This window comes from Malania oleifera, chromosome 11, assembly GCF_029873635.1.
Source record: "Malania oleifera isolate guangnan ecotype guangnan chromosome 11, ASM2987363v1, whole genome shotgun sequence".
NCBI lineage: Eukaryota > Viridiplantae > Streptophyta > Magnoliopsida > Santalales > Ximeniaceae > Malania > Malania oleifera.
Window position 1 is genome coordinate 25754859 of NC_080427.1, and position 12082 is coordinate 25766940.

At 37.6% G+C, this 12082-nt stretch overlaps 1 protein-coding gene across 2 annotated transcripts in view; it reads left to right on the forward strand.

Annotated features, from left to right (window-relative positions):
- The window catches only part of LOC131168629 (uncharacterized), a 41077-nt gene that overhangs the window by 14938 nt on the left and 14057 nt on the right, over positions 1 to 12082 (forward strand). Inside the window, exons 3-4 of one of the 2 annotated variants that reach the window (XM_058128218.1) lie at positions 9019 to 9086; positions 10148 to 10470. In XM_058128218.1, the coding sequence (XP_057984201.1) occupies positions 9019 to 9086; positions 10148 to 10359 (280 nt within the window). In that variant the 3' untranslated portion in view covers positions 10360 to 10470. Of the gene's footprint in view, positions 1 to 9018; positions 9087 to 10147; positions 10471 to 12082 lie in introns of those variants that run through there. The other variant, XM_058128220.1, reaches the window with a different exon arrangement.

Consider the following 12082-nt stretch of genomic DNA (forward strand, 5'->3'; position numbering starts at 1 on the left):
ACGCCATCATGATAAGTCTTTTAGTCTTGAAGCGCACACAAGGTGATCCTACATGCAATTCTCAATATAACAATTAGTACCAAGAGTATTTGTCATAATCAAAACTGGTTGTGACCTATAAGGTCAACACTCCTTAATCACCTCCATTAACTGTCTAACAGATTTTTTTTCCAGCATTAGCAAATATAACAACATCATCCGCGTACATTAAATGCGATATAATGGGTGCACCACACAGATGAGCAAACAGTAAAATCCGCTTCTCAAACTTTTTTTGAATTAATTTAGAAAGAACTTCTTCCATGATGATGAAAATATATGGCGACAACAGATCCCCTTACCTCAAGCCCCTTTTTGACTTGAAGAAACCTCTATAAGTGTCATGCATCATGACAGAAAACCATGGAGTAGAAATACAATTATGAATCAACTTATAAAACCAATCAGGAAAACCAAGAGCATGGAAAATATGATTTACCACCTGTCACTTCACTCGATCATACGCTTTGCTCATATCAAGCTCTAGCATTATATTACCTCCTCTCACCCGCCTATGTAATAATTTTGTCATCTCTTGAGCAAGCGTTATATTTTCAAAAGTACTTATCCCTTTCAAAAAAGCACCTTGTTCTAAATATATTAAATCACCCATCACTAATGAAAGCTTACCAATAAGAATTTTGGAGAAAAATTTATAGATTACGTTACAAAGCCTTATCGGCTGAAATTTATCTAGAAACTAAGGATCCTTTACTTTAGGAATAAGCACTATGTAAGAGAAACAAAAATACCGAGGCAACATATCACCTCTTAAGAATTTTCTTACCGAATCCATCATATCATTTTTAATAATCTTCCAACAGGTAATATAGAAAGAAGACCCAAACACATCCAGTTCCAAGCTACTATTCACGGAAATAGAAGAAATAGCTTCATAAACCTCCTCCTCAGTCGGTTTTTCCCTCAACCGACCTATAGACTCCTCAGAAACCATTGAATGGATAATACCGTCCATATTCGACCTTTGCAATGAACTATTTTGCCTCAAGAATTGCTCAAAATAATTCACAACTTCATCATGGACCATCTGCATGTTTTCCAATACCGAACCATCAGGAAGCACCATTGAATTTACACAAGAGTTATGCCTTTTTTGTGTAATCACAGCATTAAAAAACTTTGAATTCTGATCACCATCAATCAACCATTTCATTTTTGCTTGCTGCGCCAACCTAGCCTCTTCCCTTCTATACCATACCTCCAATTCAGCCTTAGAAACAAGTAACTCTTCTTCAATGGATTCCGAGTACTCTGTCTTTAGTAAATTCTCATATTTTCCACCCTTTCCTCCAACTCTTGAATAAAACCACCAACACGACCAAAAGTCTGTTTATTCCACACCCTAAGCCTTTGTTTTAGCATTTTCAATTTACCCTCCAATTTACACAATCCCGAATCTGCCACAAGTGTTCTCTCCAAGATGATTTAACCATTTTCAAAAAATCCCCATGCGATGTCCACATGTTTTGAAACCTAAAAGGTGCTGGCCCATATCTCTTTATACTTGCACACAGCTGCAAAATGATAGGAAAATGATCTGAAGTATTTCTTTTCAACAAAGATGTCTTAACTTCACCATATTTTATAGAGAAAACATTATTAATCAGCACCCTGTCCAGTTTCACCAAAATTCTCATCAAACCTTGTTGGCCGTTACACCATAAAAATTTACTTCCTTCGAATTTGAGGTCCAATAATCCACAACTATTAATACAACCATTGAATTTAGCCATACACGAACCCAAGCGAGGTCTACCTCTCACCCTTTCCTCATCTGACCGAATGACATTAAAATCCCCCATAACAACCCAAGCCACATAAAAACTTGACATCCCTTGAAGCTGTTCCCATAAATCTCTTCTCTCAATATGATAACATTTAGCATATACAAAAGTAAGAAGCAAAGAGCCTCTATCCTATGTTAACAAAACTGTCACACATTGATTTGAGGCACCTACCCAATCCACTTGAACATCATCTTTCCAGAATAGCCAAATCTTCCCACCTTCCTCTACATTAGAGAAAAAGTTAGTAAATTGCAAATACACCGCCCACCTTCTTATCTTTTCTATATCTTGAAAAGGTTCCGAAATTGCCAAAATCGAAACTTTCTGATCTTTCACAATTTGTTTTAATCTTCTCTTCGATGTGTTCAACCCTCTTATATTCCAAAATATAATTTTTTCAATCATAAGTTCAACTTTTGAGGCACTCCCTTAGCCCTTTTAGACTTTCTCACTTGACCATCATCTTTATTTCTTCCTTCCGATTCACTCACTGTCACATTACCTGGATCAGAGTAATATTCTTTTTGAGTATCAATGCAAACTTCCACATCTCCTTCAGATAACACATCATGATTATCTCTACACACTACACCCTCCACATCCCCCTCTTTTTCATCCTCCTCCTCTACCAAAATCACCTCCCTATCCTTGTCATTTTCAACTTTTCCCCTCCCCCTTCATAAACAACTCTGATTTCCTGGGCAAACCTAGAACAACCTCCCAGTTCTACTTGCACCCCTACCACCCCTGACTTATGGTCTTGACAACGATCGGCTTTCTCTCCACTATTCTTCTCTACCAAATTAACTTCATCCACTTTTTGAGTACCCATATTATTAACCTCACTCACAATTTCTTTATTTTTCTCAATCACATTCGACGAACCACTTACATTTCCATCATTCTTCTCCTCCACCCTTTGATTCTGAATCTTCAAAACATGACCTTCCTCTTAAACTATCATATTATCTTTTCTACCCACTTCTTTTCAAACCATCTCATCTCCCTCCTTCCTCATACGTACCTTCCTTTTATCCTTAGGCTTAACTTCAAATCGGCATACTACTTTAGTGTGACCTTAGCTACAACATTTATTACAATAGAAACCCCTCTTCTCATATATTACCCCTTGCCAATTCTTCTTTTGTCCTACCACTAATGGAAAACCCTCCACAGGATCCTTCTGCAATTCCACTTCAACACATAATCTTACACTAGTGGCTCGTGTTCTATATAATGTGGTATTATCCGTTCCCAGGAATCTACCAAATCTTGTGGCCAAACTCTGCAAACAGTCCATTCTATATAAATGTAAAGGCAGACTTGGTAAGAAAATCCAATGAGGTGCGATCGATGGCTCCTTGTTTACATCAAAAATCACGGACCAGTTAAAAAGTCGAAATTGGCACCCTGCCACCCATCTTCCTTCTCGTGCCCATACATGAATGTAATCCTTTTCGTTTACCAAATGCAATAGAACATGATAATTGTCCATAAAACTTATCATTGGGACTTCAGAGAGTCCCCAGTATTGGATAATATGCCTTCGAAGGACATCGATAGACGGCCTTGCAGAAAGAAATTTAAGCACCAACGCAAACTTCAGATCCTCAGCAGCCTTTTCCATTTCCACATTCAAGAAAACAAAACCTAATTCCCCATTAATTAGTTCCGATTTCCTCAATGGGATTTTGAATTTTGAAGATGGAATTAGCCTCTTCAAGGCTTCCGCAAACGATTTCCCCCTAGCAAAACCTTCCTCCTTTTCGACCTTATCATCCCTCGAACCATTCCCCGCAACCCGTAAACTAGCGTCGACACCTCCTCTCAACCCTTCGGTAACAACTACCGTAGACAGCGCGGTCATGTCTATCAGCTACCTGTTTTCCTTATTGAACACTAAAAAATAAAATAAAAATAATCAATAAAAAACCAAACCTACGGTAGACCTACATCTTCCGTCACCATATGTCGCCGATGCAGGTTCGCCGTCACCACTTCATCGTTGTCACCATCTTAGATTCTCGCAGCCCAAATCGCTGCCAACGCCCGAGATGAAGCCGTTGCTGCTCTTTGACGAGAATTGCTGCCACTACAATGCTTGAGTTTTGACCTCGTCTGCGGCAGATGGCGGCACCAAGACTTTGAGGTGGATGTGTTCTTCGAAGCGGCAGAGATGGCGGCACTGGCGAAGACAGAAACAACTCCTCCTTTCCCTTGGAACTGCATGAGAGCCAGTCCCAACTCCACCATTGGCCGCCAACAACACCGACGGTGACTCCCCACACCGTTTGGGGCGATGGAACAACAGGGCACCTCGCCGAAGTCCACAGACAGAGCTCCAATGCTGTCGTCGTCGTCTCTCATCGCGACGGAGACAAGGGTTTCACAAAAAACCTCGCGGGGCAGAAAGAGAGTCTTTCCCAACCAGCAAAGCACCTCGTGTGCAAGAGAAGTCGGAGAAGGACACCTAAACTCCGTCTGGGGTGACAGAACAGCAAGGCGCACCTCGTCGAAGTCCTCACTCAACAGAGGTAGAGCTCCAACGCTGTCGTCGTCGTCCCTCGTCGCGACGACAGCTAGGGTTTCATAGACAAACTATTGTGTTCAGAAGTCCACCTCCATTTTATTCGAGTTGTTTGGATGTAAATCATCTTATTGTTTTTTTCAAACAAAAATTACACATACAAATTTAAGTCTCGAAATTTATACTCACATGTGTTGGGTGACGTGATTTTACTCTAGTCATTAACATATTTTTTAAAAAATTATACAATATATTTTAAAATGTTGTCAAGCATATGAAGCAGATTCGATGATACACCCAAATTGTACATTATCAAATAAAAATTTAAATGAAGATTTTTTTTTTTTTGGAAAGAATCGGAAGTCACTCGCATAACTGTCCTGTCTCAAGTTTATTAATAACTCTCACTTATGGCGGAGAAATACTGTGAAAACAAAAGAACACTTTGGACTTACAAAAGAACCAATAAAACAACTCATACATCAAACCATACAAAACAAAACACAAACCCATACCAATACTAAAAGGAAACCAACTAAATATACCTCGTATAAGTCATATCCATCTTATCTAATCTATACAAACCTTTGATAACTTTAGGAAGTTGACTACTCTTTGTAAATAAATTATTTCTCCCCATGACACCTTATCGAGTCAAAGCATCCGCTACTTTATTAGCAATCAACGAATCTCCAAAATGAGATTGATCAAGCTGTTTCTCAACCCTTTCAATGTTATATATTTCTTGCTGTAGTTTTCTGCTTTTGCATTGATCTCACAGTACTGCAGCTCCCGCTACTCAACATCCTCATTGGTTCAAGTACTCTTCCTTCATAATGCCCAAAGCTTTCAGTTACATGACAATACCACCACCACTGTTCTTACTAATGGACACTTCCTCTGCAACTGCAAATAGTTATTGTTGATGATGATCGGATGGTACAAAAGTTTGATGATTGACAATATTATCAGCATGAGCAGCCGAAGTAGTAATGGGAGCTGCAGCGATTGCTTCATTGGGTTGTGGATCATGATCATCATCAGCTAAGAGTTCAGCAATGGTGCCACTAAAATCCCAATCCAATATTGCATCAAGATCCAATTCCATTGATTCATCATTTGCATATCCAAAATTTTTATTAATATCCTTCATTGTATCTGTATCATATGCAAAAGTATCCGTGGCAGCTTCCACATCCATCTGTACATGTTCTGCCTCATTGTCTTCCTCCTCTACCCTACCATTGGCTTTTCCCCCTCTTTCATAAATCTTGCATAAAACGCAATCATCCAACTGCACCCAAAAAGATAATGCAAAAATTTAATTTAAGAAGAAAAAACTTCAAGGGTCGATCAAAAGGAGATGAACTATATTATTAACAACAAATAATTAAACATATACCCTCATGTCTTCGGGGTTACTTCTGACTCTAGGCTCAGAATTATTGGCCGTAAACTCGTGCATTATCCAATTGGTTTTGGTGCCGTTGGGGGGTCTTCCTGCGAAGTAGACTAGAACTTTCTTAGACCCAATCTCAGCATCATTATGCCAAATTGGTATGTCTGCTCCATTGGGCTTCCAATACCCATTCCCTGCCCCTCGACTTGGTCGTTTCCCATTTCGATACTTCCTGTCCCGCGGCGTGAAGAAAAAGTATTCCTTTTGTCTATCATTCCTATATCTCTCTGCATGTAGTAGATATGTTCATGTGAAACCAATTAAAAAGCCTATCCAAAAGATTTTTTTTTAAAAATTCCATTAAATTGCAAAACATTTGACTATGAAGAAGAATAAAATTTTCAAATATTCTATTAAATTTTGATGTTGAATATGTGTGTGTATCATGGTACCAGCAAGGTCGGCCGGGCTGTGTTGATAAAGACTGACTTCATGTATATTATTTGGAGGTAGAGGGCCACCCACAACTTTCTTAAGGAGGTAGTGCTCAATAAGTTCTTCATCAAGCGGGGTAAAGCGATATCCGGGAGGAAATGAATCCAGGTAATCACGCACGCTATTAAATTCAATCTGCAAATTTATAAGAAAAGAAATTCAATTTCGAGCCTTTATCAAAATTGAAATTCTCTCTCTCTCTCTCTCTCTCTCAACCTACTTAAGATCAGCTGCATCATCATAGAAATGAATAAAATTATGTTAGAATACAGATTTTAATAGAATAAGATGGAGGCCATGACCATGAGGATGTTTTTATTGTCCAAGGAGTAGTTGGAGTCATCCATTGTGGGGTATAGAGGCTCTGGATATTCATGGACGCATCCGAATGGCACTCATACACTTTTCATTATATGAACAATTCTCATTCAAGGGTACCTGTGCTACATTATCTTCTTTTTGCTTCTTGGCACAACCTTCGAACTTTTTCCCTTTCTTATATATCTTGCATATGACCCAGCTGTCCAGCTACATACCAAAGCATAAAGAAATTATTGAAATATATATAACTTCAGCTTTACTTAGTGAAAAAAGAAAAAAGAAAAAAGACAAATACCTTCATGTCATCCTGAGGCCTCTCAACACCGCGTATGGCATTATTAACCCTATACTCTTGCATTATCCAATCGGTTTTGGTTCCTTTGGGGGGTTTTCCCTCGTAGAAGACTAGAGCTTTCCTAAAACCCACCAATGCATCACCATCCCTAATTGGTTTGTCTGGTCCACTGGACTTCCAGTACCCATCTCCCGTCGATCGACTTGGCCGGTCTCCATTTTGATACCTCATTTTTCTTCTTGTGAAAAAATAACATTCCTTCTGTCCATCACACTTATTCATCTCTGTGTACATACATATATATAAATATATATATAGATATGTTCATGCAAACCCAAAAGGCACACAACAAAAAAACATATTGTTCAAGAAAGGAAGAACATTCAATACATACCAGCGAGGTAGGCGGGATTGTGCTGATAAAGAGTGACTTCGATGATATTGTTGGGAGGCAAAGGGTGTCCAATGATTTTGTTGAGGAGATAATGCTTAATCACTTCATAATCATCAGGGATGAAGCGGTAGCCGGGAGGAAATGAATCTAGGCATTCGTTTTTGTTAAGGACTTCCATTAACCGGGAGGAAATGAATCAAGCGGTAGTACGCAATTGTACTGCACTGATATTTAAAGGCGGCAAACAGAGTTTCAGTGGAACTCTCTCCGGCCATGTACGCAGGATTTATTTCAGTAGAACTCCCTCAATGTATGCAGGATTTATTTCAGTAGAACTCTCTCCATGTACGCAGGAAACCCTTCAAGTAAGGATGTGAAAATGAGTTGACTGCTTGCCAACACAGCTGTCTTCTACGTACTGTTCAAACTACATGTAGTCGAGAGTTAATTAGTGTGTTCTTCTTCTTTCTGCCCTAACACTGTTTCTTTACCATTATAATCAAGAATTTCAAATATTTAATCTTCTATCCTTCAATTGTTTTAGATAAGTAATTATAACTAGATTGTTTTAGATAAGTAATTATAACTAGATGGTTTAATTTATTAATTTAGATGATAAGTACAAGATCAAAGGTTAGAGAAATAATCAAACATAAATAAAAACTAGAGAAAAATGAGAGGACACTGCAAAAAAAACTGATTTTTAGTGACAGTTTATATTTCGTCACTAAAAGTGGATATTAGTGGCGGTTTTAAAACCGTCACTAAAACTTTCATCATTAAAAACCGGTTTTCCCGCTTAAACCATCACAGGAAACCATTTTTCACGCAGAAATTATCTCGAAAAAATATTAGCGACGTTTTTTTGGGGTATTAGTGATGAATTCAATTCGTCACTAAAAGTCACTTACTAGTAATGATTAAGTAGCCGTCACTAGTAGTATTGTATTAATAAATTAAAATAATTTATTTAATACTATTAGTAATGATTTAGAAAATTCGTCGCATATAGTCTGTTATTAGTGATGATTTTTTAAACCGTTACTAATAGTTTTGTATTTAAAAAATATAAAAATAATTTATTTAACACTATTAGCGACGGTTTTGAAAATTCATCACTAATAGCCAGTTATTAGTGACGAATATGGTTCAAACTCCATGTAGTCAAGAGTTAATTAGGTTGTTCTTCTTCTTTCTGCCGCAACACTGTTTCATTATAATCAAGAATTTCAAATATTTAATCTTCTATCCTTCAATTGTTTTTGATAAATAATTATAACTAGATGGTTTAATTGATTAATTTAGATGATAGGTACAAGATAAAAGGTTGGAGAAATAATCAAACATAAACAAAAATCGGAGAAAAATAAGAAGAAAATCAAATGATGTAAATTAAAGATGAATGTTTGGAATACTCAACTTATTGATACGAATGAAAAAAACATGCATGTAAATGTGGTATGCCAGAATCATATGCATGTACATTTAGTGATGAACATCACACATGAATGAACTGTGAGCATTCAAAATATGTTTTCCATAGTTACTTTTAATGAATATTCCAACTTATTATATGCATGTAATTTGGAATTTAAAATATTTTAATTGCATCTACTCATTAGAAATATTATTGTTCCTATAATTGTGCATTTTTTAATTATCCAGGTACTAAATTTTACTTTGTTATTTACTTTAATTTTAAGAACATTTATTTCAGTAGAACTCTCTCCATTTACGCAGGAAATCCTTCAAGTATAAGGATCCAAAAATGACTTGGCTGATGATGGCCTCCGCCCAACCTTCTGCCGGTGAGTTAAGCAGGATGCCCTTCAAGTAACCTTCTTTTCGCTTTTTCTAATTGGTCCCACCTTCGAAGATTTTTTCAGACTGTTTCCCTTTCTAATATATTTTGCATACAACCCAGCTTACCAAAGCATAAAGAAATTATTGAAATATAAACATACAACCCAGCTTACCAAAGCATAAATAAATTATTGAAATATAATATATAATGGAGACCTGTAAAGATAAAACACAGTCGAGCTTATCTTTGTTTCCTCCTTCACAAACAACTTTTCTACAGTGCCCCATGAACTCCATTTTTAAAACAAATTCACTATCATATATTGCCCATCTCTCTCTCTCTCTCTCTCTCTCTCTCTCTCTCTCTCTCCCTGAGATATTATATATACTGAAAGCGCATGCATCTGATCTGATGATGATCATAGAGTTAAGTCTATGAAAGTGCAGTTGATCAAGTCTGGGCCGGCAGCTTAATTAGCAAGCTAGCTTGCAACAACCTTCAGCTTTTATATGCACATCAAATCCATCTTCACCCTAACAACTAATTATCAATTAATACATAAAAAGTAATGTAAATGTATAGGTTATAGTATTTGTGGTAGTTTAAATATTAGTTAAATTTATTAGATTACCACTTTACGTAAAAGTTTAAATTATGTTGACCCACCCATGTGGGTGCATTTATTGTTTCTTGGGAAGGCACACTTCATGGAGCATGCGCGGCTTCGAGCATGTATTCCGTTTTCAATGCTGCTCCATCACAATGTTCCTCTCTCTTAAATATTTACATGTGAAATGCTTTGTAAAGCTGTGAGTGAGTGTGCAAAGAAAATATACAGCAGAAAAGAATAGAGAGTGTTGTGTGCGTGTGGCAGAGGGGTTTGAACTAGAGTTGAGGAAGTGAGTGTGTTCTCCTCCTCCACTATATTTTTCTTGATAATATAGTGTGACTCCCTCTCTCCCATGGATGTAGGCCGAGTTTGGCCGAACGACGTAATTTCCTTGTGTTCTGTGTGTGTGTTTGTTACTGGATTCATCCCCTTACCACCCTTACAATTGGTATCAGTGTTTGAAAGGGTGAGGAGCGTGATCTGTGCTTACCTTCGGATTCGGGGTTTGGCGATGTCGAGTCGGAGGTGCGACCACAAATCATGTTGCAGAGGCGTGAAGGGAATTTTTATTTTTATTTTTTTCGCACCGCCATTAATCTCCTCTGATCTTCCGGCCCTTCAAGTTGCAGTATCTGGTTGTCTGTGTGGAGATCAAATTTTTTTTTAGGAAGCAGAGTAAAGTGTCTCTGTAAAGAGATGGAACAAGAAGAAGACTATTGAAATCTTCCCTACAAGTCAAGGAAGTTTTATTATTATTATTGTTATTAACAAATTTTTTTTTAACAAAAAAGAGGGGGGGGGGGGTTCATATCTTACTGAGATGTGTGCAGAAGTGTCTTTTATCATTCTTTTTTTGCATTGGAGAAGTGTGGGCAGAAGTGTGATTGCTGACACACCTAGAATTTGCAACAATTTTGCCACGTCACCAGGGGGCCTAGCTGCCACGTCACTAGTGGGACCCGCCTGCCACATCATTTGTGGGGCCCACACATATCAGGTCATACCTATTCCTAACTATTTTGACCGTTCCGGATACATTGGTGCAGTCAATTTTGCCAAAATCAGCCTCTAAGTTACTGTTTTATAATGGATGACAATTTATCCAAGTTCGGCATAGAGAAATTTGACTGTCGGAACAATTTCAGTTTATGGCAGAGTACGGTCAAGGATATCTTGATTCAGCATGACCTGATCAAGCCTCTAATCGGGAAGAAGCCAAAAAATATCAATGATGATGGTTGGGCAGAGATTGAAATGAAAATTGTTAGTACTATTCGTTTATGCTTGTCAAATGAAGTTAAATATTCTATTTTAGATGAATCCTCACCTGTTGAGCTATGGAATAAATTAGAACAGAGATACATGTCAAAATATCTAACAAACAAGCTATTTTTGAAGAAGAAATTCTATCAGCTAAAAATGGAAAAAGGGGTAAATATTATTGACCACATAAATGATTACAACAAGATCAAGACCCAACTAATAAGTCTTGGTGTAAAAATTGAAGAAGAAGATAAAGCACTTCTTCTCCTAGCATCTCTACCACCTTTTTATGATAGTATCATCACAGCATTGCTTGTTGGTAAGGAAACCTTAAATTTGAAAGAAGTGATGACTTCACTATAGGATACTGACACCCTTAGAAAGCCAATTGTTAACCTCCAAGGGCATGCCTTGGTCACACAAGGTGAGAAACGAACTAGGGGCAGAAATCAAAATCGTGGAAGATCAAGAAGAAGACGGTCCAAACAAAGAGTTCCAGGACATTCTAAGAACACTCAAAACAAAAAGCAGATTGAGTGTTGGAATTGTGGCAAGATTGGCCACTACAAAAATCAATGTCGATCCCAGAAGGAGTCAAAAAATAAGACCAAAGCAAATGTCGCCACTTCTTCAGGAGAAGGAGATGCACTGTTATGCTCTTTGGAAAGGAAGGGAGAATCTTGGGTATTAGACTCTAGAGCCTCCTTTCATGCAATAGGCAACAAAGAAATGCTTAACAGGTATGTACTCTGTAATCTTGGCAATATTTATCTTGGTGATGACAAACCTTGTGAAATTGTAGGAAAAGGAGAAGCAAAAATAAATTTGACAGGTACCACCTGGAGTTTGACTGATGTAAGATACATCCCTGATCTCAAGAAAAATTTAATATCTGTTGGACAACTTGCAAGTGAAGGTTACACTACAACCTTCTGTGGCAAAAGTGAAAAATTTCCAAAGGCGCAATGACATGCTTGCTTGGTAAGAAAACTCGTACTCTTTATATGATCTCAGATGCTTGCATGTCAATTTCAGTTGTTGCAAGGAATGAAGATTCAAACCTATGGCACCAGAGACTTGATCACATGAGTGAGAAAGATTTGAAAATCATGAACTCAAAGGGAAAG